Source organism: Topomyia yanbarensis, chromosome 2 (genome assembly GCF_030247195.1).
Source record: "Topomyia yanbarensis strain Yona2022 chromosome 2, ASM3024719v1, whole genome shotgun sequence".
Classification (NCBI taxonomy): Eukaryota; Metazoa; Arthropoda; class Insecta; order Diptera; family Culicidae; genus Topomyia; species Topomyia yanbarensis.
Genome location: NC_080671.1, coordinates 469,429,498 through 469,456,569, shown reverse-complemented (window position 1 = coordinate 469,456,569; position 27,072 = coordinate 469,429,498). Strand labels below are relative to the sequence as shown.

The 27,072-nt window shown below is 42.6% G+C and overlaps 1 protein-coding gene across 1 annotated transcript; it reads right to left on the bottom strand.

Moving 5' to 3' along the window:
* Positions 1-3,127: 3,127 nt before the first annotated feature.
* Positions 3,128-6,200, bottom strand: LOC131686182 (transmembrane protein 87A). Its single transcript, XM_058970407.1, has 9 exons — positions 6,014-6,200; positions 5,697-5,757; positions 5,540-5,637; positions 5,295-5,477; positions 5,068-5,226; positions 4,727-5,010; positions 4,459-4,668; positions 4,130-4,401; positions 3,128-4,074 (listed from the first exon to the last, which is right to left on the bottom strand). Exons 1-9 carry the CDS (start codon positions 6,113-6,115, stop codon positions 3,854-3,856), a joined length of 1,590 nt encoding a protein of 529 aa, XP_058826390.1. The 5' UTR covers positions 6,116-6,200; the 3' UTR covers positions 3,128-3,853.
* Between the last annotated feature and the right edge of the window lie 20,872 nt (positions 6,201-27,072).

The window sequence follows — 27,072 nt, the reverse complement described above, 5'->3', positions numbered from 1 at the left end:
TTCACGGTCGCCTGGTCGACTGTGGTGAGGGATTCGAGGCATCCCGAATCAACTGCGTTGCGCCCCAAAATATCGTCGTCGTCGAGAGAAATGGTTGGCATCTGATAACAAGATGTCGGAGCAAAAGGCAAAAAACTGGAAGCGAAGAATACATCAGCGCTTGAAGTGTTCGGAGCAGATGTATACTTGCCATTTGCGGCAGGGTGGAAGACCCTTTCACCCATCCCACACACAGGACCGGGACGACTGATGATCGCTGGCTGCTCGACTGTGGCGGGGGGATCAAGGGCTTCCATAGTGCCAACTGCGGTGCGTCCCAGTATGCGTTGGAACCCGATGGCGGAATGTGGAGAGCAGGAACGGGGTGGTAGCAGCTTGCGGTGAGAGTCGTACGATGAGCTAGAAGCGTGAATCGGTTCAACCGTTGTATCGTTACAATTTTTATAATACTTGCCGAGAAAGGCGGCTTGGAAGACCCTTTCTCCACCCACACATACAGGACCGGGACGACTGATGAACGCTGGTGGCAAGGGCTCGACTGTAGCAGGGAGATCGAGGGCTTCCATAGTACCAACGGCGTTGCATCCCAGTATGCGATCGGCATCGATACTCCTTCACAAGGGCGGTGTGGCTTGGTATAGTGGCATGGCCAATCGTTGCGGAGTCCTCTGCAGGACCATTGATGGGCCGGGTTGCATTAGAGAGGTACATGCTTCTTCTGGAGGCGGTGGAAAATCAGTCGGCGGGCTCCAAATGTTCTGGGTACGGTTGTCTTCAAATTCCCTGAACAGTATGCCTTGCGGCCATGTGTCAGGATTAAGAGCTGCATCACGGTACTTTGGGTGAACTCCAACTTTGAAGGATATGAAGTTCAACGTACTGACGCCTATGCCTTTTTTAACAAGCGGAATAACCTTTATCTCCTCGTTACAATTTAGTCCTTCTTTAGACATTTTTTCGACAGTCTCTTTGCTAACGCTAGGATGAAAGCGGGAAAGATACATCCAGAGCAACGGCGCGGGAGGTGGAACCGTAACAATGTTGCTATTATCGACTAGCTTTCGACCACCAACAAGAATATTGCTCGGATCAGGGCTATCCTCGCGACGACGTTTCTGAGGTGGTCGAGAGGTACCGGAGTTTGGCTGGACTGGAGTAGCTGTTGAAGCCTTTCTAGCCAGGCGCGAAATTTCCTGGTTATTTTTAGATAACTCGGCCTTTAGTTCAGCACAGACGTCATCCGTTTTCCCAGCGATAGCAGCGATAACGCATCCAAGTGAAGAAACGGAGTCGCGAAAGCGAGAAAACTTCATCAGCTTGACACATTCATTGCACATCCAAAATAAGTTTGGGTTTTCCGCAAGTTTTTTTTTTTTCAAAAACGGCTTGTTAAGTTGTTTCCCACATTGCATATGTACCACATTTTTGCAAAAACCCATGCATTTAATAAAGTCGTCATCCGATTTGACGGTTTTCGCGCAGTGATCGCATGTACTTGCCATAATGCGTGCCGATCTGAGAATGCGAACAATGAAATATAGATGGCGCTGCGTTCGGTGGAAAGTTTTGGTGGTTAAGTCACAGAAGTTCACTCAGTTACGTTCTTCGCTGATTTTTTCGCAACACAAAAGCAAACAGGAGACACTTTCACACTGCACAATAACAATGTTAAAAACAAAATACTGAGTCGATTAACACGACAAACAACGATAAAAACTTCACAAATCTCGTCAAAAAGTAAAAATAGTTGGAGCGATTTATGTAAACAACTAATCGGTAGGAATACACTGAACCAAAAAAAGCATAGAAACAAAACCATTGCTGCGGAAAGGTTACTATGGACGTAAAAACACCTTTCACAGTGCTAGTTGGGCTGCCGATTGTCGCCGATTCGCTGCACAGACTGAGAGTTCCCAAGGATTCTGAGGAGCTAGTTTCAGAATCGGCAACTGATCTACGAAACTAACGCTAGAAAAGGATGTGGAACCGTAACAGCCTGCATTCCACATGGTTCCATCTATGAACAGACATTCAGATCATGTCAGCGTTGCAGCGCTGGGTGACGAGAGAAGCAATGACTAGCAAGGTAGCAGTAAAGGGTTTCGGCTCGTCGAGACACCTGTGAACCGGAGGTCACTCTTCAACTGGAATCGCCGCACCGACCTTGGCATTCGACAAGTCAGTCTAATGAAGAGATAAGACCTGCGGGCACGAACGGGACGTAGGCTAGATCCAGCGCCGGTAACTAGACTGAGTGTCATGTTTTTTTAAGGGTCATCGAGGTACCTGAGAACCGGAAGTCATACTTCACCTAGAATGGCAGGCCGACCTGGGCATCTGTCCGGGTAGCATTGGTTTCAGATGATCAGCGAATCACCAGCTTGAATCGTCGGGGTACCAGTAAACCTGGAGTGATGTGGCGGTGCGGTAATGAGAGCAGCGAATTAGCATGACCAGTAAGACCTGGAATTAAGCGAAGTGCACGAACAAACCTTTTATGAGTGTTTTGTACAATATGCGTATATGGTGGTGGAGCTAAATCCTTGAAATCAGAGACTTATCCAGAACGTCTGATCACTTCAATACTTTTGTCAATACTCTGTAGTATTAACAAAAATATTCAACTTGTAACTTATGGCACACAGGACCAAGGCTAAAAAAGGGAACAATCAAAACGCAAAAATTTCCCCCTCCCCTATCATGAACAAATTCTTTGAATTTCTTTTTTCTTCAGTAAAATCATGTTACGTAACGTTCTAGTTTACTCCTCAATTTGTTGGAGCCCCTAAAAGCGTTCCGTAATCTATGAATGGTCCCAAAGGCGTTTTTCAACTCAATTTCAATATTTATCCTTCTATTGAGAAAGGTAAAAATATGGAAACATTCTCCATATTGTGTTTACGCCATTATTATGTAGATGTCGCTTTATGTTATAATTGAGCTTTGCAGCATAACGCTAAATGTTAGTTAGTTTAAAATAGCGTGTATTCACCAGACTTTAAAGCTTTATTCGATTAATATTTCCATTACACCTTGCATACAAGTTTGCTCGGATTGCATCAAGGACCATGCTTGCGTGTTTTGATGGTTTTGATAAGAGGGCATGTGAGAGACGAAAAAATGTAAATATTTCATAAATACCGCTTTATTTCTATTTTTGAAAACTTCCAGTAATTTTGCGTATTTTTATTCATTCGGATTAGGTATAATTTAGGATTGATTTATTTTAAATTAAAAAATGGATAATGCAATAGGTGTCTATTTACAAAAAAAAAATATTTGCTACTGTTTCAAATATACTGCTCTAAAACTCCAAGCACAATAGTGGCCTGTCCAATAAAGTTCAACGTTTATGCTTGAGTTGTTAAGTTATTTTTCATTCAACTTAAATTCATCACAATTACAAGAATTTGTAATCTTACTATTTCACCTTCTCGCTTTACCACTAGTACTGTCGTTAAATTATCAAGAGATGGACAGAAAGTCTTCCCCGTAAAGAAATGTGCACATGGAAAGTTCATTAAATTAGTTTTACTATTGCGTTCGTTCGGCAAGTAAGTGGTAATGAACGAAGATAGGAGAAATGCACATTCATAGGCTAATCGTATATCAGATAGAAAAAGCAGCTGGAATACAAAAAAAAATAAACTTCAATCTAATAACATTTACCCACACTTTTGACTAGCGCGATTACTATTGATCTGTTCCATCTATAAAAAAAAAGTCACTAAACCTACTTAGAAAAAAGAAAGAGAAGTTTCGGTCCAACTCTAGCAGTCTCTGCGGAAGAAAATTTACATTTCTTCTAAAATCGTTCGCTAGTTTTCGCCGATGACACCGAACCGGTATCCGTTCACTGCATCTTCGACACCTCAAACTTAGTGTTGACAATCTCCTCGTCGGAATCAAGCACCGGTAGCGCAGCTTCCGCAATCGCGGCCGGTATGTTATCCTCAACCCACTTCAAATCGTCCTCCTCCGTGGTCGGACTTCGGGCGTTCGGTTTCGGCGAGGTACTGCGAGCACCGCGCATTTTCACCCCGTACGCATCCGACACAAATTGCTCCTCTTCGTCTGAAAAGATGGGTGTTTAGTGTTTTAGTTCGAATCTTACGCTTCGGAGACTTACCATCATCCTCATCCTCCGGATTATCCAACAGGGGAGTGAATGCGTACCGCTGGTTGTTGTTAGTCGGACGCCACAAAATCATGATCACTAACAGAAGCGTGGAAAATAGGACGTGCCAGAAAGCGTCATCAACCCACAGTTCCTTCCAATCGGTTAGACACTCGGCAAACCGGTGCGTTTTGATCGAGTATAACATAAACACCACGGAAGCTAACACCGCGAAGATTAACGTGTTGGTGAAGTGTCGGTACAGCGTTAATTTGACCATGTTTCTATAGAAAAAGGAAATTTATAGAAAAGATGGTTTTACATTATGCAAATAGAATTACCTTCGCAACCGTAGTGTTCTTGTAGTTTGAACGAGAGAGGTGAATATCCACCAGCAAATAGCTGAATCCAGCACAGCTAACGGAATGCTAGCTACCAGCAGCTGATCGTTCTTCGTGTGCATTATTCGAAGGAAACTTTCGACGCATGCTAATACCAAATACAGAGCACCCGTACCGACCACACGGTGCAGCATCGGTCCTAATCTGGGTCTAAAAAATCAAAATCGTGATCATTCACAAACACATTCGACGGCGCATAAAAACTCACTTGACAATCCCAAATCCAAGAGAAACAATGATCACCAACATTCTAGCCAGGGTACGCTTGCCACAGGACACCCACTCGGCAAATAGGACCATCCCTTTGACAGATACTCCCGTCGAGTTAATGCTCTGATATTCCCCGTAAAACATAGCCTTCTCCAGCATACCTAGCAGAATAACACCTCCAATCCAGAACTGTATCCGTAGCAGATCTCTCCACTGAAGGAATGACACGGTCAGCCAGATGATACCGAGGACTACATATACCAAGCACATCGCGCCATAGAACTGTCAATAGCGAAGATTAATTACTCTATCAAAACTGCAATCAGATGAAGATCTCACCGGTAAAAGTGGCCAATCCACGGCAGACAGGTACCCACTGGAGCTCTTTATTTCGACATGGACATTAGCAATGAATTCCTCTTCGGAGTCGACCCTCAGTATGAAGATGTACAGTCCATCTTTGGTGATGGTGAAAATAGATTGCGGTTCATTTTGTCCCTGGAAAAAAGCGAAACCAACTCAATTGTTACTTAATCAATAAGCAATAAGCGTTGAATTCGACATACCGTCTCACGCCGAGATTTACTTTTCTGCTCAACTGGTAACTTCGACTTGGCGCTAGGTTCCTTCAGCTTCAGTTCCGGTAAACTGATGTGACCTCCTCGAGTGCACCTTTCCTCGATTGGATCGGAACTGACTTTCGATTGATTTGGTGAGGCAAAAAATGCTTCGTACTGTGGATTGTATGACTGAAAATAAATCAGATTAGATTTGATTAGTTCCTTATTTATGTGATTGTTCACAAACTTACATTTCGAACATATTCTTCCCAACATTTCAGTTCCAGAAGATCCCACGAAATTTTCACCGCAATGGAAGATTTTGCAGGGTCCGCTGGCTCACAATTCACTGAAATTACGATAACTATGTAGCATATGGTTTCCTGCCGAATTCAAGCTTCAACTTACTTTGAGTATATATCTTAAAACCAGCATAAACTGATTTGGGAATCGGCATGTACCGTCCATCCTGGAAGCGACAAAATTATCGATTTATTTAAACAATCAAACAACCCTATCGAGATAAGACGACCACAAATGAGTCACAACCATAACTGAACGCAAACAAACCGTTCAGGTAGTTATGAATTAGATACACTCAGCTCTTCAGATGATGAGCCGCACCAGTGCTAAGGCTAAACGACACCACTGGCTAGCAATATTTGCAAACGTAGCATCATTACCAACATCGTCAAGGCCACACCAGTATTAAACCCGGTACTTACCGTCGCTAATGTGAAATCCCATTTGCCCTGCTCGGGGAAGGCCACCAGTAGACCGAAAAAGGAACAGAAGCAGCCAATAAATACGACTTTGGTGTTCTTCATTGCATCAGCAGATTTTTTTTTCACGGGGACGAAAATCCTGGAAAAAGTTCTAACTCTCCATCACATCACCCACAAACATAACTGACGTTTGACAGCTAGCAAAACATGTTCGATTTTTGTGTTGTCCAGCTGAGGGGTGCGCGGATTGAGATAACATATTCGATGAGTGATTCCATAAATATAATTTGAAAGTCCTAATTCATTGTGAACTGCAAATATCCAAATAAATTGAGCAATCAAAACTGTTGGAATATCAAGAGTCTATCACAATACAGTGCACAAATCCCTCCAGAAAGCAAATTAAAGTAAAATTCAATATATATTCCAAAATATTGTACCAACATTTACGTTGCTAGTTTACAAACCCTTCGTCAGTGCAAGATTTTGGTGGGCGCAATTATAACGATTATACAATCTTGCATGCAATTGGTGGGCGCAAAATGGATCGCGATGCACCGCGCATTATGCAAGGTGCGCACATTTATTCTGGTTTCGGTTGAAAACTGGAAAATCAAATCAGCGACAACCGTATTTTCTCTTTTGTGCTAAACAAGTGAATCAGGGTGGAAGTAGTGCGCATTATTCGTACAATGATCCGCTATAATGCGCACTACTTCCTGCGTAAACAATTAGCACTGAACAAAAGAAAAAGCGATAGCCACTGGTTGAATTTTTCTGTTGTCAACTTTAACGGTAATATTTTCGTTGACAAACACAGGTAAGGGCACGTTCAGGAGCGTTTTATTTCATATACACAGAAAATAATCGACACGATAAAACCATATGCAATTAAACATCACTTTCATGTGATTTCTCACCTTAAAAAGCGAAAGAAATGATTTCCCTTTGAATTTAACATGAAAATCCATTAAAAAACATTTCATGTGGTGTTTCAATTTAAATTCAAACAAATTTCTCGTGAATACGACATATTTATCCATAGAATGTTCATTGCCATGCTATTGAGTCGTAAAGTATGAACTTCCCACATGAATTTCGCATGAAAAACATATAGTGCATTTCTACATGTAAAATAATTGATTTCAACGATTCTTCTGCCAATGAAATCTATAAGTAAAACCAAGTGATATTCAGTGTAATTCATTTGGAAATTTTAGTCAATAGTATTTCTTATGATGTTGATGTGCTTTTCACACCATGTTCGAATGCATTTCATTTGAAAACCATATTTTCCACAATCGAATGGATATACAAGTGGCAACTGTGTGCATTTCATGTGTTTGTGGATTGAAATAATTCAATAGATTTCCACATGATGTTAACGTGTTAAGTTTTTTCAGTGTAGGAATAGGAGTTCTAAAGTAGAACTGGAACTGAAGCATTCACATACCCATCGGAGCGTTTTGTTTTATAGTTTCGAACAGCTTTATTTTAAAATTTAAAACTTTTACAACGCCATTCTGAAACACGTTTAAAGCTGTGTTTTAAATACATGGAGAGTACTCTGTTGAACTGTATTGATTTTGTAGTGTACACTGTATACACTTTGTTGTTAGTTTAACTTTAGTGTGCACAAGCCGGAGAGTAAAATACTTTTCAGTATGAATTAAATAATACGCGGTAATAAATGTGTTCTCGAATCGTTTGCGTGATCTACTTTTCTTTCGACATCACGCGATTTACGACAATCCCGGTGTTACCCCATTAGTCGGGATGTCCGCTGCATAACCTGTTTGCCGTTTCCAACAGGTCATGGGCCCAGAAAATTAGAAGGAAAAGTGTTTTCGGCGAGGTGCAAAGAAAAGTGCATTTCGGAACGTGTTCGTTCATTTGGCTTGGTGATTAGGCTGTGTACGACTCGTTCAGCGGATCTGCTGTTAGCGGTAAAAGCGATATTAGGTTTGTTCCAGTACACGGAAGTCACTCCCTGTTGCTCCGGAGCAAAAAATTCTTCCTCCTTTTCACTCCGATTTGCTACCAGAAGAAGAAATAGAAAAGAAGATAATACAGGAACGATTTTCTCCCTGTTTGCTCCGGAGTACTTCCAGTTTCTCCTGGTACTGGAACAAACCTATTGTTTTCTTTTGGAGTAGCTGTTGGCGATCTGAAATTGGGCTTGTCTGCTGCTGATGCACCTGAAGAACGCCGTGGAATATCCTGTTTGTTTTCTCGTACCTTACCGGAATCGCACATCAAAATTGATTGGAACCAGAGAGGAATTTTGTTTGTGCAGGTGCAGTAGCTGAAATTTTGCGATTTGTTTTGTGATTTCGCGCTATAGTCTGAGAAAATGGCTGATGCAAAAATCACGTTCGAGCGACTGAATAATTTCAACTTGGCGAGTTGGAAATTCCGACTAGAGTTGCTGTTACTTCGAGAGGGTTGGTGGTCAGTTGTGAGCGAGCCGAAACCGGAAGAACCATCTGTGGATTGGATCAGAAAGGACGGAAAAGCTCGCGCGACTATTGGGCTGGCACTTGATGACACGCAGCTATGTCATGTAATGGGTGCGGAAAGTGCGAACGAGATGTGGACTAAGTTGAAAGGTTATCATGAACGAGGATCTTTGACGAACAAGATCCATGTCCTTCGGAAACTGTGTTCAATGGGGCTGGGAGAAGGAGGAGATATATCGGATCATCTGATGCAAGTTTCGAAGTTAACCCATCGATTGGTAGCTATGGAAGAAGGCTTGCAAAAACATTTGGTGATTGCGATAATCTTGTCAAGTCTACCGGAATCGTACAGTTCTTTGATTACGGCTCTCGAAGGGCGTCCGGAAGATGAGCTAAAGTTGGAGTATGTCAAAGGTAAGCTCTTGGATGAGTGGCGACGAAAGAGCGAAAATTGTGACATAGATAAGACTTTGAGAGCGACGGTCCAACGGGTTGATGGAATCAATGTGAAGCGATCCTGTTATAACTGCCAGCAAGAAGGGCACTTCCGGAGAAAATGTCCTAAGCTAGCAGCGGATAGACAGACACGAGATATCGAAGCAGAGAGTCAAGTGAAAGTATCTGTAACGAAGGAAAACTCACCAGTATGTTTTACGGCAGTCCGCGAGTGCGAAGCAGGTTTTGGAGGTTGGATGATCGACACTGGATGTACACGGCATATGACTGGAAGAGCAGATTATGTGAAACATGCATTTAAGCCAACCGAAAGTGTACTTTTGGCTAACGGAACCAAGATTGCTGCAAAAGGATTGGACGAGGGGAAACTGATCGGGCTGAGTTGCAAGTTATAAGCAGAGGCTGGTAAAATTGAAAAATTTGTTATACGTGCCTGCGTTGACAGGTAACGTACTATCTATAAGTCAGATGACCGAAGAAGGCTGCGATATTCATTTTTATCACGGAGGTTGCAAAATTTTAAAGGAAGGTCAGCTTGTGTTGATAGGTGAACGACGAGGTGGTTTATGTTTTCTGAAGGAGCCGAAATCAAACACATTAGAGAAATTTCAAGGCGTGAATTGATAGGAGGAGCTTAATGACGGGATTTTTTTTGTAATCAGATAATGTTAAATTTTGATTGATGAAGTAGAACGTTCCAGTACTAGTAAGTGTACACAAAGGAGGAGTGTTGAACTGTATTGATTTTGTAGTGTACACTGTATACACTTTGTTGTTAGTTTAGCTTTAGTGTGTACGAGCCGGAGAGTAACATACTTTTCAGTGTGAATTAAATAATACGCGGTAATAAATTTGTTCTCGAATCGTCTGCGCGACTTACGACAATCCCGGTGTTACCCCATTAGTCTGGATGTCCGCTGCATAACCTGTTTGCCGTTTCCAACATACTCAATACAGACACTTAGACCCAATAGACTGGGGGAAAATAAATTTGAATGTAGTACTGCTGAAGGCATGGCAAGACATGAATTTTAAACTGAAGAGAACACCCGTCAAAAATGCTACTGGTGGCAGCAAGTTCTAGTTTTAATATTTACGGGTTTCTATTATACATCTGTCAAAATTATGAATTTAGAACTGAAGCACTCCTGAACATGCTCTAAATAGAATGCCTACAGGCCAAAATAAAATAACCTACAGAATAAGTAAATTTAGGTACTTTTGAGCTGTGCGTTGCCGTAATTAAATGGAAACTACCTTTAACACGGTTTACCTAATTTTACCTTCCTGCACGATACCACGAGATTGAGTCAATTGTACTTAATTTTAGGTAGTTTTTCGGTGGCGTGTACACGCAGAATTTTATTTATGCATCGATAGCATACTTTTCTATCTGCCTCTCGTTTCTTCTGCTTTAAATTTTATGCATTGGACATATTAGGTCTATCCACTCATTGAACTGACTAGAAATATATGAATGAAAATGCATAAAAATCACAGTAGAAGAAAAGAAACGGGAATAGAAGGTATACTAACTATGCATCTTTTTGTTTCTCAGTGTAAGTACTTTTTGTAGGTATTTTTTTGGGTAATCCACAAATGATATATTCAAAGCTGACGTAAAAATCCATGACCCCATTTTTTGTTTTTTTCCACCACTAAGGGGCTTTTTTACAATCTATTAACAATATGTATGAATAATTTTCATTGTTCAATTTTCAAATGTCTGGCTGAAAACTAATTCTTCCGGAAACTTCCTCAGTCAACTGAATCAGCCGCGGAAATTCGACCAAACGGCATATTTGGTGCTGCGCACCTTATTCCACGAATTTTCAAAATGTAACTTTAAAAAAAATCAAGAATTAGAAAAAGAAAAATTGAAAATAAAAGAATCGAAAAATCACAATCAAAAACCTAATTAATTTCAAAAATAAAAAACAATTAAAATTAAAAACTAAATGCATCGAAAATTTTAAAAAAAAACATGGACTGAAAAAATAATAAAAACAACACAAAAATTTAAGGATGCATCAATCAAATTCAAATGGGCAGGCATCGCGTAGTTGATAAATCGTTTGCCTTTCTAGAGAGATTTTTCTAACCCGAAAAATAGGCGAATGACCCCAAGGCTAAAACCTCTATAATGAAAATAAAAAAATCAAATTCAAGAACTCACGAAATTTAAAATCGAAGTGTTTCAAAATTTCAAGTTTAATGATTTAAAATCTTAAAATTTGAGAGATTTAAAAAAAATGTTATTTAAAACATTTCAAAATCCAAAAGTTTAAAAATTTAAAGATATGAAAAATTTAAAATTTGAGAATGCAAAAATTACAAAAAATAATAAATTCTAAGGATTTAAAAAGTTAAAAATTTGAAATAAAAAAATTCTAAGCATCGAATACAGTCCTGATTTGCTGATTGGACACATTTTAACTGGACCGCTTTTCAGTTTAGTTGTCCAACTGAAATGCATCTGAGCGTCAAAATCTGATGTCAAATTGACTTTAACAATCTCTTACACTACGAATGTCTTCTTTGGAGGGTTTACAGACATACGCACCTGACCCAAATCGGATCGTCCGGTTATATATTGGTGCGAGTGTTTGTAGGACCGTATCGTTTGCTCTACTAACGAGTACGATGTCGTAGAGAAGACGTGATGTAATGATTGCTGAACCAATACGCAGTAGCGAAGTCCGTTGCCCGCGAGGGGTTCTACCACCGATCAATTTCATAATTCGCAGCCTTGAATCACAGATAGATTTAACCAGCTTGCAGTGTTGTTTGAACGTCAGTCTCCGATCGAGGGTGACACCGACTATTTTAAGCTGTCTCGTTTTCGGTATTAGGCTGTGCACGTAAACACGGCTCACAGTAAAAGTCAAATTTATGTCGACTTTGTCAGCGTGCACAGCCTAATTGTTACCCGGTCAATGCAAATATTTTTACTGGGCTCCCGGCGGGCATTAGGGTTACCGTAGAAGATGCTAGATTTTGCTGCTGAAATTCGGAATCCAACACGTTTCGCCCACTTGTCCACTGCTTTCACCGCGACTTGCAGAGTACGATATAAGGATTGCAATTTGTTCCTTCGTACTACGAGTAGGATATCGTCCGCGTGTACGAGCACAGCGACGGTTTTCGGAACTACTTTAAATATTGGCTGCATTGCTATAAGGAAGAGCGTTACTGAGAGCACTGACCCTTTGGGGACGCCGTTCTCCAGGGGCATTTCCCGAGACAGATGTCCTCCGACGTTAACTCGGAATTTTCTGTCGGCAAGAAATCTGTTTAGTATATTGTACATCCGCCCACCGATCTTCCATTTCAGGAGGCTACGCAATATACCAAATCTCCAGGTGGTGTCGTAAGCTTTCGAAAGATCGAGCGATGCTATCATGCAGTGTTCGTCGTTGTTGGGTAACGACCTATCCATCTCTGCCAAGTACGTGTCGATGCCGCAGCCAGCTCTGAAAGCATGTTATCTTGTGTCAAAGCGTCCTTTTGCTTCAAACTCAGTGGTTAATCTCCAGTTCACGATACGCTCGAACACTTTCGCTATGCAGTTGACTAGCGTGATGGGGCGGAATGCAGCACAATCGGACTCCGATGGATTTGGTTTGGTTCCGCTTTGTCTGTATAACCGTCAGATCGTTTGATTACAGCCGTGTGGTGCTGTCGCTTTCCCCTCAGAGCATTTACTGTCCGCCACATTTCACACAGATGAATTCCTCCCACAATCGATATATGGCATCTTTCACAGTTTTCTTTGCTGCTGCTCTGGCTTCTTGGAATTTTTCTAGTGCGTCAGTTGTATCTAATCGCGCTGCTCTGATTCGTTTCAGTGATCTGAACAATTTTCGACGCTGCTTGACCGCCGTTTCCACTTCAGGACACCACCATGGTACCGATTTAGGACCGACTCGGCCGGATGTTCGAGGTATGTTAATTGTTGCTGCTGACAATAGCCGCTCCACAAACTCATCTACTTCGATTTCGTCGTCTGGTTTGATGCTAGCAGCCGTTAACCGTTCATATGTTGTCCAGTCTTTCTTGGTCATAGAGCCATCTTCTCTGTTTGGTTGTAGCCTGAGAGGGTCCAGGTGGGGAGACGGTGATCGGAAAGTAATCGCTATTGTGGGTATCCGGGAGTATTCTCCAAATAAGTCTGGGTGCTAGCGTCTCGGAACATATCGAGAGGTCTATCGCTGAGGTGGATCCAGTTGCTGGGTCAATCCGAGTGTGCGATCTATTGTTCAAAATAATCATTTGTTTGGCCAACGTTTTCTCGGCGATGAAGCGACCGAGCATGTTCGTTTTTGTGGAACCCCAGGCAAGATGATGCGCGTTAAAGTCACCAAGTAATAACAATGGTGTTGGTAGTAGCTCAAGTAAGTCGTCTAGTTCTGATTGGTACTGCTGAGTTTTTGCCAACGAAGTTTGCTGGAATTGCTCAGTGGTCCGCTTTTGTTTCTTGCAGAGCTATCACACGCGGTTCGTACTGGCTGATTAAGAGTTTGAGCTCGCTGATGTTGGCACGTAAACCACGCACATTCCACTGTAATGCAAAGCACTTAGTGGTTTCATGGTGAAGTGTCGCAGATGACGATGCTGTTGATGATTTGTGCGTTTTTGATGAGAAGTCGACCGGGTTCCAGGAGGAAACAGAGGGTGCAAGCCACTTGGTCCCAATCTCATCCCCCCGGTAACCCACTCCCGCCCAAGGAAGGGGGGAGGTTACTTCATGCTCTCCCTCCCCTCGCCGATTGTGGAACACTGGTCTAGCTCTCACATGGGAAACGAGTGCTGACTGTTGATGACGATGAGGCAGCTAGAACCTTTTCTTGTTGTTGATGAGGCTCACCGGCGGAAGGCCGGGAGAAGAATTGCGAGAGCTGTATATCCGAATGGTAGGGACAGTCGTCTTCCCCCCGGTCGATCCCTTCATGATGAAGTGGGGAAGCTACTTTCTTCTCTTCTTCCCCAAGCCAGCTGTTTGAGCTGTTGGCGATGTTACGATGACGAGCGTGTGACGACGACGGTAATTGTAAAAGCGAATCATTTTCGGGTGGTGGTTGTTGGATGTACGTGTCTGGTCCTGTATATGTGTTTGTGTTAGGAAGTGCTTTAGCAGTATGTAAGTGATTGGTAGGCAGGGGACTGTTTTTGTTATAATCGACCGCAGAGAGAGATTCACTATCAGCGGGTTGGGGTAAGACTTCCCGGATAGATCCTCTCGCCTGCTGCGCTACCACTTCTGAGAGTGGAGGGGGTACTACACTTTCCCTCCCTCCAAATCGATCGTCGTAGTAATCCGTATCGCTGGTTCGGTTGGTGTTGTTCGTCGCTAGTCGTGCACATGAATCAAGATCGTCGAACAGGTTGGCTAGGTGGCGCTTCCTCAATCTTAACATCTTCGTCGGTATATACAACCTCTTTTTTAGAGTATTCTGAATCCTAGTGATGGTGATTTTCTTCAGTGGCGGACTTCGTGGTTCAGGTAAAGTGTCAGGCTTCTGATTCTCTAATATAATTTGCCGTTTCTTTTTTTGGTACTATCTCTTCGTTTTGAATCCGGTATAGCTGGTGATCTGGTGCGGAGTTGCATAGTCGATGGTGCTATTAGGCTGTGCACGCTGACAAAGTCGACATAAATTTGACTTTTACTGTGAGCCGTGTTTACCAACATTGCTTCACAGCTAAATGGCAGTGTCGGTAAACACGGCTCACAGTAAAAGTCAAATTTATGTCGACTTCGCCAGCGTGCACAGCCTAATTTGCAGCGTCGTTCGTGGTTCTCTCGTTGTTTGAGGTTTGGTTCGAGATTACTCGATTTCTGCTCTGACTTTTTGAATGTACGCTGTCATTTTGTCAATTTGTTCATCTTTTTTTTTAGTCGCTTCCAAAAGATGGTTAACCTGCGCTTCTTTTTCTTTAGGCTTTTTCTTTAGCTCGATAAATTTCAGCCGATCGGTAGTTGGTTGTGCTGTGACTGTCGCGTAGCTTCCTCTGCCTTCTCCGACTCGTTTACGTGCTTCCGGGTATGTAATGTTATGATCCATCTTGACTCTTATTACTTGCATTTCCTGTTTGTAGATAGGACATTGACGGCTATTTGGACGATGAGGTCCCTCACAGTTTAGGCAGTATGCTGCTTCCTTGCACTCCTCGATCTGGTGTTCAGCGGAGCAGTTAAAACAGCGCTGCGGACCAGGAAAACGAGCACGAGCATGACCGTAGCTGAAACAACCAAAACATAGCAGCGGGTTTGGGTAATACGGAAGGATCGCAGTACGCAGAAGGCCAATTTTGACGTGGGTGGGATACGTGCACTTGTTGAAGGTTATAATAAGGGCGGGCGTGTTGACACGGTTACCATTCTCATTACGAGTAATCCGTTGGACACGAATCACTCCTTGACCAGTTAAACCATTCAAAATATCCTTCTCCTCGAGGTGTATCAGATCGAAGCAAGAGATAACACATCGGCTGACATTCAAGTTGGGGTGCGGTTGGACGACTACTTCAGTACCATCAATTAAAGCAGACATTGTTAAAAGCTTATGTACTTGAGCGGGATTACGGACTCTGAGCGTATAGCGTGTACCTTGCGCTTCCGTTGCTGCACCTTCGATAGGTCCACCTGCAACTCTTTCGACCGATGTACCAATAATGATCGGGTTTTTGGGTAATGGCGTGTCACCTTTTCCGGTTAACTGCAAAAACGTTAGTTCGCCGTAATGGTTCGTAGGATCCATGAACTGTGGTAACCTTCTTCCTGACGATCCTCCAGGATCGCCGCTGCTGGCGGCCGCCATAGCCACCCTACTCTACCTGTTATACCACTCTAACACCTCGATGGACGTTGGATTTAGATGCGATATATAGTATTTTATAGTGTTTTTAGCACTTTCGAGTATCGCTTTCCACTCGGGTTTCACTAAGCGCACACACAAAACTCGCCGTATAGAGTGCATATGTATTGGTGAGCCGTTGGGCAGGCAAAAATGACAGTTGCATATAATGTATATGGAGCGGATAGATTGATTTATTTTAAATAATTAATTCACAATATTAAGAGCAAATATGAAAAAAATGTAATGTATTATAGGAATCACAATTAAACATTCATTGCGTAACATAATGTTTTCTATCGTTTGAACCGGATACGCGGACAAAATAAGTAAAGCATTGCCAAAGCTATGCTTCATACCCATGGAAACAACGAGCATTCCAAAAGATTTTTGCAGAAAAAATGATTTTTATTTCAAACTTGTGAAATATCTTGTGCATTGAGAGTTTATGCATACAAAAAAGCTTCTAGATTTGAAAGGTTTTAAGGCCTATACGACTCAAGAGGGGGGGGGGGGTTTCAGTATAAAGAAAACACCTTTTGCGATTTTTTAGAAATTTGAGTGAAGCGAATTAATCAAAACTTGTACATTATAATATTTCATTTCATTAACATGCTGTAATTTTTCTATGCAAAAACATCAACAAGCGAGTCGGAGGTGAAGCTTTTCGTAGAACGTCTTTGAAAAAACAAGACTTGCAGTGTTAACTGCCATTCAAAGACTACTGAACCGATTTATTTCAATCTTTGCATATACATTCTATGTAAAAAATACCTAATCCTTACGTTGAGTCTTCGAGATAATTTTTCGAGAGTTTTGCTCGATTCGCTTCAGTTAAATTGCTAAAAAAATCGCAAAGAAAGTGTTTTTTTCATTCTGAAACCCTTTACCCGTACTCCCACCCCCTGATTCAAGTTTTAAACATGTTGAATTTGGCATTCTTATCATAAATAGTAGGATGAAATTTTATGCTATTTCAATGCATATTTGAAAAATGTAATTTGTAAAAAATATAAGTTTTATTTTTATAGGTGAACAAATATGATATCTGAAGTGTCAGTAGATTCCACAGAAGCAAACCAAATGTTTGGAAAATTTGGTTTGATACTAAGTCGGTCTACTTCAGTGCATTTAGTATTGTACATTTCCCTACGATTGAACCGAGCAGTTCTGGACAATTATCCGCCAGCGATAAGCGAAACCATACTTCCTCATCACGATTGTCCTTTTTGCAACCATCAACTACACACGTTCTAAACGCGAGTTTATATGTAAAAATCTTCAAATAATCCTTTGTGTTCATTGCCATATAATCACAGATTATTATTATGAAACTGGGTGGATTTATTGTTGAGAAGAATATCATTTTGCTCGAACTTTTAGCTTGCTGCATGGAACGTAAACATGCAATGTGTGCCCAACAGATGTTTTGACTGTGTGTGTAGCAAGAGCCCTTATCAATGGGTCACACACAGCAAAATAGAGCAGCGGCAAAATAGGTCCGCGTGATTGCGATGAAAATACGTTTTTCGGCCCTAATTCACCGATTTTGATCAAACTTTCACTGTCTCCTCGTTCTTATAGTAGCCAACTAGCGAACGATTGGCTTTGATAAGCGAAGCGACCGCGAAAATCACCCAAATCACAAACGTTATTTTTCGATGCGCGCGCGACTGTTGCTGCTGCTACAGTATCCCGAACTCGAATGGCAGTTAGAAATATTTTTAAGGACAATATAAACAATTTGTAATTTTTTAACACGAGTAATCACTTGATTAAAAATTGAAGCAAGGAGAAACAATCACTAGACAATCAGCAGACTTTGTATAAGAAAGGTAAAAGATTGTTGATCCCAACATCAGTAGCAGAGACCGTATCAGAGAAAAATCAGAGAAAAATGACAAGGAAAAAGGAAATTAAACTTGTAGCCTTGTGGCAAATGGGAGATTACTATCAGGACATCATGAACCGGATCGTCAACTGGCCTCCTTGGATCCGCTTGAAACTCTTGGGATCATATTTGCAGGTACCTGTTAGCAAGTCAACCAAAAGAGTAGATATAAATAAATTTGGAGGATAGCCAGCATATCTCGGACTAGAACCAGGCCGAAGGGATTCGTTTAACGCAGATCTGGCACTACACAACTAGAAAAGATCGTGTAAATTTAAGTCTTTTGACCATGACTATACGAGCATCAAAAATGAAATAGTTTTACATTTGATTTTAATTTAACATGTCGTTGAATTTTGCGAGTCACGTAATTTTACTCTACATATGGCTTTTGTTTAAAATGTGTAATTTTATGGCACTGCGCTTGGAAAGTACATCTTTCATCTAAAACACGGTCATATTTCGTCATTTCGTCAATTACGGTTTGTTAGATTGTGGTAAGTTTCGAAATATCTCAACGGTAGAATTTAGTTTTTTTTGGTGTGTAGAACACTAGGCGCACGACCAGACAACATGTTTAATGTCGCGACAGCCGTCACCGCAAGCGCAGAGAACGCACTTTACGACCCCAATACGCTGGAGATGCGCATTCAACGTATAATGATTGGACATGACCCGAGATGCCACCCGAAGGAAGTCACGACGTTCATCCATCCTTTATAACCAAGGTTGGTTGATGCCTTTGGGATTCCTAAACTTTCATTATCCCAAAAAATTTGCCAATTTTTGAGCGCTCTCAAACTCTAGATCTAACTGAAAAATTCGTTAAAGCTGCGCGATGTTTCACAAATATACCTTCTAATGCCTAAGTGTCCGCCTTCTCATTACCATTCTAATCTAAGTGTCACTTTTCTTATTACCCGGTACAGATCAATGCGAATGAACTCAAACTAATATTTGTATCAGGCAATCCGGAACGATTTCAATATAAAGAATCTAGGATCGTACATATTCTCTCCGGGAAAATTAGGAGTGCTTTGTGGGGAAAATGCTTAGCGCGAGTATCTTTACTGTCAGATAAATTTGTGTGTTTGAAGAACAATTATTACGTTTATATACATTATTATAATTTCATCGCGAAACGTCTATCATTTGAATGTGAATCAACGTGGAATGCTGTTGTCGCCGATAAAGGATTCTTAGTACCATTTATTCCGATCAAAGGTCGAATCGAGTACACAACGTAGAGCCCTGCTGCTGGACGAAATATTATTTCTCTCAATAATCCGTTCACGAACCGGTGCCAATAACCGCGTTTTTCAGTTTCCATCAAATTTTTTATTTGCGTTGCTAACGTCGCGTATATTCGGAAAAATTTCGGCGATCTGAAGTTCAAAAAATCCTCATAGGACCTTTTCGCATACAATTCTGAGCACTCTCTGCCCACTACGGAGTGGGAAATCGTCCACGATTGTTCGCGCCAGGTATTCGTTTCGTCTGACCTTTAATCTCAGTGTAGAAAAAGAAGCCAGTCAAAACGTTGCACACTGCCACCGGAGAAATTTCTCATTTTGATTCGATTGTTTCGGATATAGTGGACGCGTAGCTCTTTCAATCAATGGGCACACTAATGAGGCAGAGTACAACAATAAATCTAACGCGCTTGGCCGCGCTGGTAGGCATTCGTGTCATTCCCACTATATTCTGAATACTGAAATTGTCGCGAATATCATGCAGTAAGATAGATCGGTTATCAGCATGACATGCCGTGGGAGTTGAAATCTTTTCGAACCAGTTGAGGTGCGGAGGTATATGGAAAGAATATCAATAAATCTTTGCCTATGATTCGGATTTAACAAGCGACAACTTCAATACCTGGTACCGAGGAAAGGCTAATCCGATTGAAATAATGGCACGTTTGGATCCCCAAAACGCTCCTCAATATTGTTTTCGGCCATGGCGAATAATGCTAGACGAGCCCCGCCAAAAGAACAAATTTTGGAAGAACAAATCCGGCGAAAGGCTCGAAATGAGGCTGATTGAAAATAAGTTTTCTAATACTCCTCGATTTTTACAGAACACTATGCTTGCATACCCAAATTTACACTGACTGAAGCACAGGCATCTGGAAGGAGTCACCCTCTATTTCGCAATCAAGGCCCTTCTCGGAGACTACACCATCAACCTCTACTTCCCGGGCAGGTACGCAGACAAAATACTTTTTCGTACACGGTCGAGTGTTGTTTAGTTAGATTACGCTATTTATCGATGACGTTAAATGGCTTGTCTTTGGTCCGGAAATAGACCATCCGGGAGCCGGTTGTGTTAGATATAAATTGTATCGAAAATGAGACTTATTGGTATAATTTTTGCCATCGGAGAAATATTCCAATCGACCTCCACTAAGCCTGAAAAGATGTCGGTCGTCGGAGACACCCATCGGCTCACACTCAGCTAGCTTCAAAGCACGGTCAGAAAAAAGCCGACTCGGAATAGTGGTGGAGTATTTCGGTCGTAGTTAGATTGATTTTTTTTTCTATCACGAACGTCAACAGCAAGGTAGCGACTGCACAAAACATAACCAGTCCGTCCCGTCATGTACAGAAAGCAGTGTCAACACTGACCACTGTTTGTGAAAGTTTAGTTTGTTTTCCGCGCTCTTCAATGTTTGTTTATATCATTGTAATTTTTGCCTCGATATCCTGCAAAACCGGTCAAACTTGTTATCCAACCTCCGTGTTCACTTGCCGAATGACGGTGTTTTGCTCACACGCAAGGTAGGACCGCAATATCAAAATATTCTGGACAAGCTGAAGCAGTTTGCTGATTTGTCATACCACCGCTACATCGCCACCTCGCCACTCCGTCACCTCGCCACTCCACCACCATCACTTCCACTCGCAGTTTACAAAAGTGTCACCATCCTGAACAAAATATCAACATAACACACGACCACATACCGCCCATCAATTTGTTTAATTCATCACCCAGCAGAAATAAACATCATCGCCGCTACTGTGTTTTATTTCTGCCAACCGAAAGAACTTATACATCCATCAGTTGTCGTCCGCCTTCCTGAACTCCAGGTGCCAGAACGAGAAAGGTGAGAAGTAATTCGTAGTTGTCTTGGTTAGCTCTTTCTTGCGCTTCTTTGATCTTGGACCTAAGTGAATTTCGTACCCAAAAACATACCTGTCATCATCTTGTAGAGTGTAAGTGGCGCCATCTGTTACTGAGCATTTCAACTAGTAACCCTTATACTACCGCATATCGTAAAATGCCTGGATTTTGTGAGAGTTGCACTGATAAATTTTCCGATGGTCGTAATCCTGTAAAATGTGGCGGTTTTTGCTCTTTGTCATTTTGCGCAAAATGCTGCGGACTAAATGACGAATTGTTTGCCGCTGTTGTTAACAAGTCTAACTTATTTTGGATCTGTAACACCTGCAAAAATATCATGGACAAAGCACGTTTTCGTAACGCATTAGTGTCCGTTGAGTCCACAAACCAAATGGTGATCGAGGAGCTTAAAAATTCAATTCGCAACGACATACTGGAGGAATTAAGGGTAGAAATTCGGACCAACTTCAAAACGTTGATCGACGCTGTACCAAAAACGCCGATTCCTGGACCGCGACAATTTTCCTTTAATTCTGCTAAAAGAAAGAGAGACAACGACGATACAGGCTCCAATCCTTCTAAGCTGCTACGTGGTACTGATGCCGCTGGTTCATTGACATCATCCATTGGTGTGAATCGTGAAGATAAAAAGTTTTGGTTGTACCTGTCAGGAATTTCGCCCGATGTCCCTGATGAAAGCGTTACCAAGCTAGCTGCGGATAAACTCGGAAATTCGAACATCACTGTCGTCAAGTTGGTCCCTCGTGGCAAAGATCCTAAAACGCTGAATTTTGTTTCCTACAAAGTTGGCATGCCCACGGATCTCAAAAAAAAGGCTACGACGGCGTCTACATGGCCAGTTGACATTGCTTATCGTGAGTTTGAAGAGAAGTCGGATTCCAGAAAGGTTTTTTGGAAACCGAATGCGCCCGACTCAGCAACAATGACTGCTTCCACTGCTCTTCGCCCACCTCCCAACTAGTTACATCGCCTGTTTCACATCCTGTACTGCCTGTTTCCGAAGTTGCCGTACATTCCAAGCAGTTTCTTTCCGTTTACTACCAGAACGTGCGAGGAATGAGAACGAAATCACAAGAATTCCATCTAGCGCTTTCTTCTAGTGACACGACGTCATCGTCCTTACGGAAACCTGGCTGCGCGAAGACATATTAAACGCTGAGCTCTCGTCGAACTACGTAATATATCGCTGCGACCGCAACTCAACAACTCTGCGTCGAGGCGGTGGCGTCCTAATAGCGGTAAAGAACAACCTCGTAGGCTCGCAGCTAAGCTTGTCTGGAATTGAACGCCTGGAGCAAATCGCCCTCCCGAATCAATTTGTATATATTAGCTGTGTTTATCTAGTGATCCGGATTTATATCACGCGCACGCTAATGCCGTTCAAACAATTCTAGACAATGCTGGCAGCACCGACACTGTTCTCATCTTTGGAGACTACAATCTTCCACGCCTTCAGTGGTCGCTCGATAATGATCTAAAATGTTACCTACCTATTAATGCCTCCTCGGAACAAGAAATAGCTGTAACGGAGTCCATGGTTGCAGGTGGTCTGTACCTGATCTGCTCATTGACGAATGTGAACGGGAGGATCCTCGATCTTGCATTCGTAAACAACACGGATATCGTAGAGCTGTTTGAACCTCCGACTGCTATTCTCAAAGTCGATCCTCACCACAAACCGTTTGTCCTGCGGCTAGATGTACGTACCAACACTGGAGATGATTCATTTCATTGGATTGACGAGCTTGATTTTGACTTTAACCGTTGCAACTTTGACGAAATCTCCGCACTGATTGCCACTGTCGACTGGACCGACTTAATGTGTTGTAATGAGCTGGACGAAGCAGTCGCGCTGTTTTATGGCAAAGTATTTGACATACTCTGCCTAAAGGTTCCACTGAAACGAGTCAACAGGAGGATGGATTTCAAATTTCCATGGTGGAACGCTGAGATTCGCCGTTTGCGTAATGCCGTGCGAAAACAACGCAAGCGTTATTTCCGCTATAAATCAGACGAAAACAAAGTTACTCTTCGACGGATAGAACTGCAATACGAAACGGCCCGGAATTCCGCTTTTCGTATTTGAATCATGTGCAAAATAGCCTTCGCGATCACCCTGCAACATTTTGGAAATTCGTTAGCAGCAGAAAACGATCTGGTAGTACTCCCACTGACGTTTTCCTTGGAAACGCAAGCGCGCAATCTCCAGCTGATACCGTAAATTTGTTTGCTGATTTCTTTCGCGGAGTGTTCAGAAGCGACTATACCGTCCCTTCGGAAGAGTATTTGGAAACATTACCATCGTACAACATAAATCTCCCCCGTCACACTTGTGACCCGTCAGGGTAACAATTTAGCACTGGGTGGAAATATACCATTTATTGGGTATACACTCCGTAGAGTGTATTGTTTACATAAAATTAGACTCACCGCTGTTCAATATGTTCGTTCATGTTTTGATGTAAATTTCATTTGTTTTTTTTATCCATGAACGTTTTTGTTGACATAGCTAGATTAGATAATTTTTGTTGCATGTTTGTGTATTAACAGTAGGGTTTAGATAGGCTTCAATTTTCCACTTGCTGGCAAAAACGATTGCTGAATACGCTACTCAGCGGGTGACAGCGACGGTGGTGGTGGAAGGTGGAGTGGCATATTGACATCGAGCAAGAGGTACCCATCGGAAAAAGGAGAGTTAGCTTCGAACCACGTTTGTGGACAGTCGTTTTGTGTCTCGATCGAGATAGTTTTTCGAGGAGTCACGGCAGTCCGTGTGTGGTGAGCAGAAATATCTGCAAAAGTATCTGCCTGTGGTTCGAGTGCTCTTGTGTGGTGCTAGATCGCCGTTTGTGGGAAGCTAAGTGTAAAGGAGCTTTCGCTTCCCCGGCTAACCGTGAAGGATCTAGAAGCACCGATCCGCCCTCGCTGGGAAGGATAAGCCGAACGAGCCTTGCTCTCCTTCCCAGCTAACAGCCAAGGAGGGCGAAGCAGGTAGGACAACGGATCCGCCTGGGAAGAACACTGCGGTGTCTTCCGGGATTCTTTGCGGGGAGCAAACGAATCCGGTGATTCGTCACCATCGTCGCTAGGGAGGTTCCAACAAACGAGCCACGCTCACCTCCCTAGCTAATTGCAAAGGACCGCTGCAGGAGCAGCAAACAATACTCCAAGGAGAACTCGGCCGTTGCTGTCCCGGCCGGTCGGACGAGACCACCCACCTTTCCACCCAGCAGTAGCAGCTCAACAGCAGCAGCAGTGGAGATAATCAGAAGGAATAAACACGGTAAAATTTAGTTTATTTGTTTTTCCCTTTTTGTTTGTTGTTACGAAAATCCGAAATTCTGTAGAGGCACCTAGGCCGCCCTGAAAAGAAGGGTACGCCGGGCAAACAAGAACCCGAGTAGTGGGCAACCCCCTACTTACACACTGTAAGTCGAGCTGACGTCTTGAAGGCTCTGACTGCTGTTGATTCGTCGAAAGGGCCTGGCCCCGATCATCTCTGGCCCCAATTTATAAAAAGCTGCGCCCACGTGCTGTCTCTTCCGGTGTGTACCATTTTCAATCGCTCTCTCGCTGAAGGCATGTTTCCTATCGCCTGGAAAGAAGCTGCTATCGTTCCCATCCATAAAGCTGGAAATATTCACAACGTCGAAAATTACAGAGATATCTCATTATTAAACTGTCTCTCCAAAGTTCTCGAAAAGCTGGTCTACAACGTCACGTATGCAGTTGCATCCCACATTATCTCGGAGTATCAACACGGGTTTGTCACAAAACCATCAACAACCTGATAGCTTACACTTCTAAGTTGTTTCCCGCCGTCGAGAAGCGTCATCAGGTGGACGCAATTTACGTCGATTTCTCAAAAGCTTGCGACAAAGTACCGCACAACATCGCAATCTTGAAATTAAAGCGTTTGGGATTTCCTACCTGGCTGACTAACTGGTTGCAGTCGTATCTTTCCGATCGCCCGGCATTCGTGAGTATAAAAAACACGCGCTTAAGCACATTCAGAACACTCACAGGTGTCCCGCAAGGCAGTCATCTGGGCCCGCTTATTTTTATTCTGTTTATTAACGATATCTGTAGTCGGATCAAGTCTGGGAAATTGCTGTACGCGGACGATCTCAAAATCTTCCGAACTATCGCTTCTGCGCTGCCGTATCTTCCTGCAAAGAGTTTTTGTTTTCGACTTGCTGTCAGGTAATATCGACAATCCCGATCTTCTCTCGGGCGTTAATTTGTATGTCCAGACTCTTGTCTGGATCTAAGCACCAAATCTAGGCCTGGTTCAAGTTCTGACCTTGTATGTTTGTTTGTTTGTTTATTAATGATACTTTACATCATTTGAATGATGCATTCGTGTCAAAAGGAAATTTGTAGTTTACAATCTTTTATACAATTCAGTTTTTCGTAAAAATTCCAAAATTTTCTTTTCGTTTTCGTCCTGGTTGATCATTGCATTTCGTAAGCTGGTTGAATCAATGTTGAGTTCTTGTCTTTCTGTGTCGTACTTCCTGCAGTGTAGGATAAGGTGTCGCACATCTAGATTCGTACCACAGCATTCGCAGATTGGGGGGGCATCTCTTGTCAAAAGGAAACTGTGTGTTAGACGAGTATGGCCGATCCTAAGTCGGGTTAGTACTATAGATACTATATTCATAGTTAGGCGGACTCAAAAACCGGAAAACTGGCAGCTCTTATTTCAGGAAGAAAACACTGGCATCCCATGCAAATGTTCAAGCTCTAGCTTAACAGTTTTATTGTTGACGATGTTAGTAAGAACTTTGCATGTACGAATAGCAATACGAATTTGAAGATATGATGTGGTTTCATATTTTTGCGAACATCTCCTGGTGATACACAAAAAATATTGTTTATTTTTGTTTCTCTACGCTCGATAACACAAGGAAAGAGTAAAATAATCATCACCATAATCACAATACCTTTTCCATATACATCCGAAAAGAACATGTTATGTGACGTCATGCTCGATTGGCTCCGGCATTTGACATGTTCGATTGGCTCCGCTCAGTGTCTCCGCCTAACTATGAATATAGTAACTATAGTTAGTACATGTTGGTCAGCTGCATTGTCTCTGTCTCTCCAACGTGTCGTGTCAAATTTAACTTCTCTCAATTTACTATCCCGTGAAGCAAACCACTGCTCCTCCCAATGTCGACGCATTGATGATTTTAGCTGTCTCCACGCATCTTCCGCGGGAATAGGTGCGTTAACTGCCGGTTGACTTCTCGCCTCATTAGCAAGTCGATCGGCTTCATTGTTGCCGCGAATACTGGCATGACCGGGAATCCAGCAAAATTTAACATTTCTACCACGTGCCATATTTTCCACCTCCTGTATCAGTGGATGTTTAGATTTGCCTGATTCTAGGGCCAAAAGGCAGCTCGCCGAGTCCGTAAGAATTAGTATTTTTTTATATTTGGCACGAAGAGGGCCATTCGGATGGCATACGCTTCGGCGGAGAAAACGCTGTACTGCTTTGGAAGACTGCGCGATTGTGCCAATGCAGCTGCGTAGAGACCGGCACCCACTGTATCGTCGCTTTTGGAGCCATCCGTGTAGAATACGGACGTTTGCTGAAATTGGCTGGTTAGCATGTTTTGGATGACGGGTCGAACTTTTTCTGGAGGGTCGCCTGCTTTCACGACTTTCTTCACATCCCATACAACAGACGGTTTTGATATGTGCCATGGTCGATGCCCTTGCCTCACAATTTGTGCTACCGTGCTCAGTGGTTCTCCAGTTAGTTCCTGGATACGAGAAGACGCGCGGGTTACCAGAGGAAGGTTAATACTGTTACGGTCATTTGCTAATAGTCAAATGGCCACTCGCGCAATGGACTGTACAGCCAGCACTTCGAAGGGTAGAGTACCCGCTTCGGCCATGATTGACGATATGGGGCTGGTAACGAAAGCACCGGAAGCAAAACGGATAATCCGATTATATGCAGGAGCAAGTGTCTGCAGGCTAGCTTCACCTCCTCTGCTAACTAGTCCTACTCCGTATAAAAGTTTTGATGTCACAATCGCAGAACCAACTTGTAATAGTGTTGATCGTTGGCCACGCGGAAGTTGAGCACCAATCGCTCTCATTACCCGTAGCCTCGATGCGCATGCTGCCTTCACCATCTTGCAGTGTGCCTTGAAGCTTAGTGTCCGGTCCAGAGTAACACCGAGAATTCGTAGCCGGTTTGTGTAAAGAATGGCGACCCGGTCGATGGTGATGTTGCGC

Excerpts from the sequence above, each read along its gene's own strand:
- LOC131686182 (XM_058970407.1), bottom strand. The coding sequence starts at position 6,115 with ATGAAGAACACCAAAGTCGTATTTATTGGCTGCTTCTGTTCCTTTTTC. Across the intron at positions 4,669-4,726 it reads CTTGGATTTGGGATTGTCAA|ACCCAGATTAGGACCGATGC; the intron begins GTGAGTTTTTAT and ends TTGATTTTTTAG. Across the intron at positions 4,402-4,458 it reads AGAACACTACGGTTGCGAAG|AAACATGGTCAAATTAACGC; the intron begins GTAATTCTATTT and ends CTTTTTCTATAG.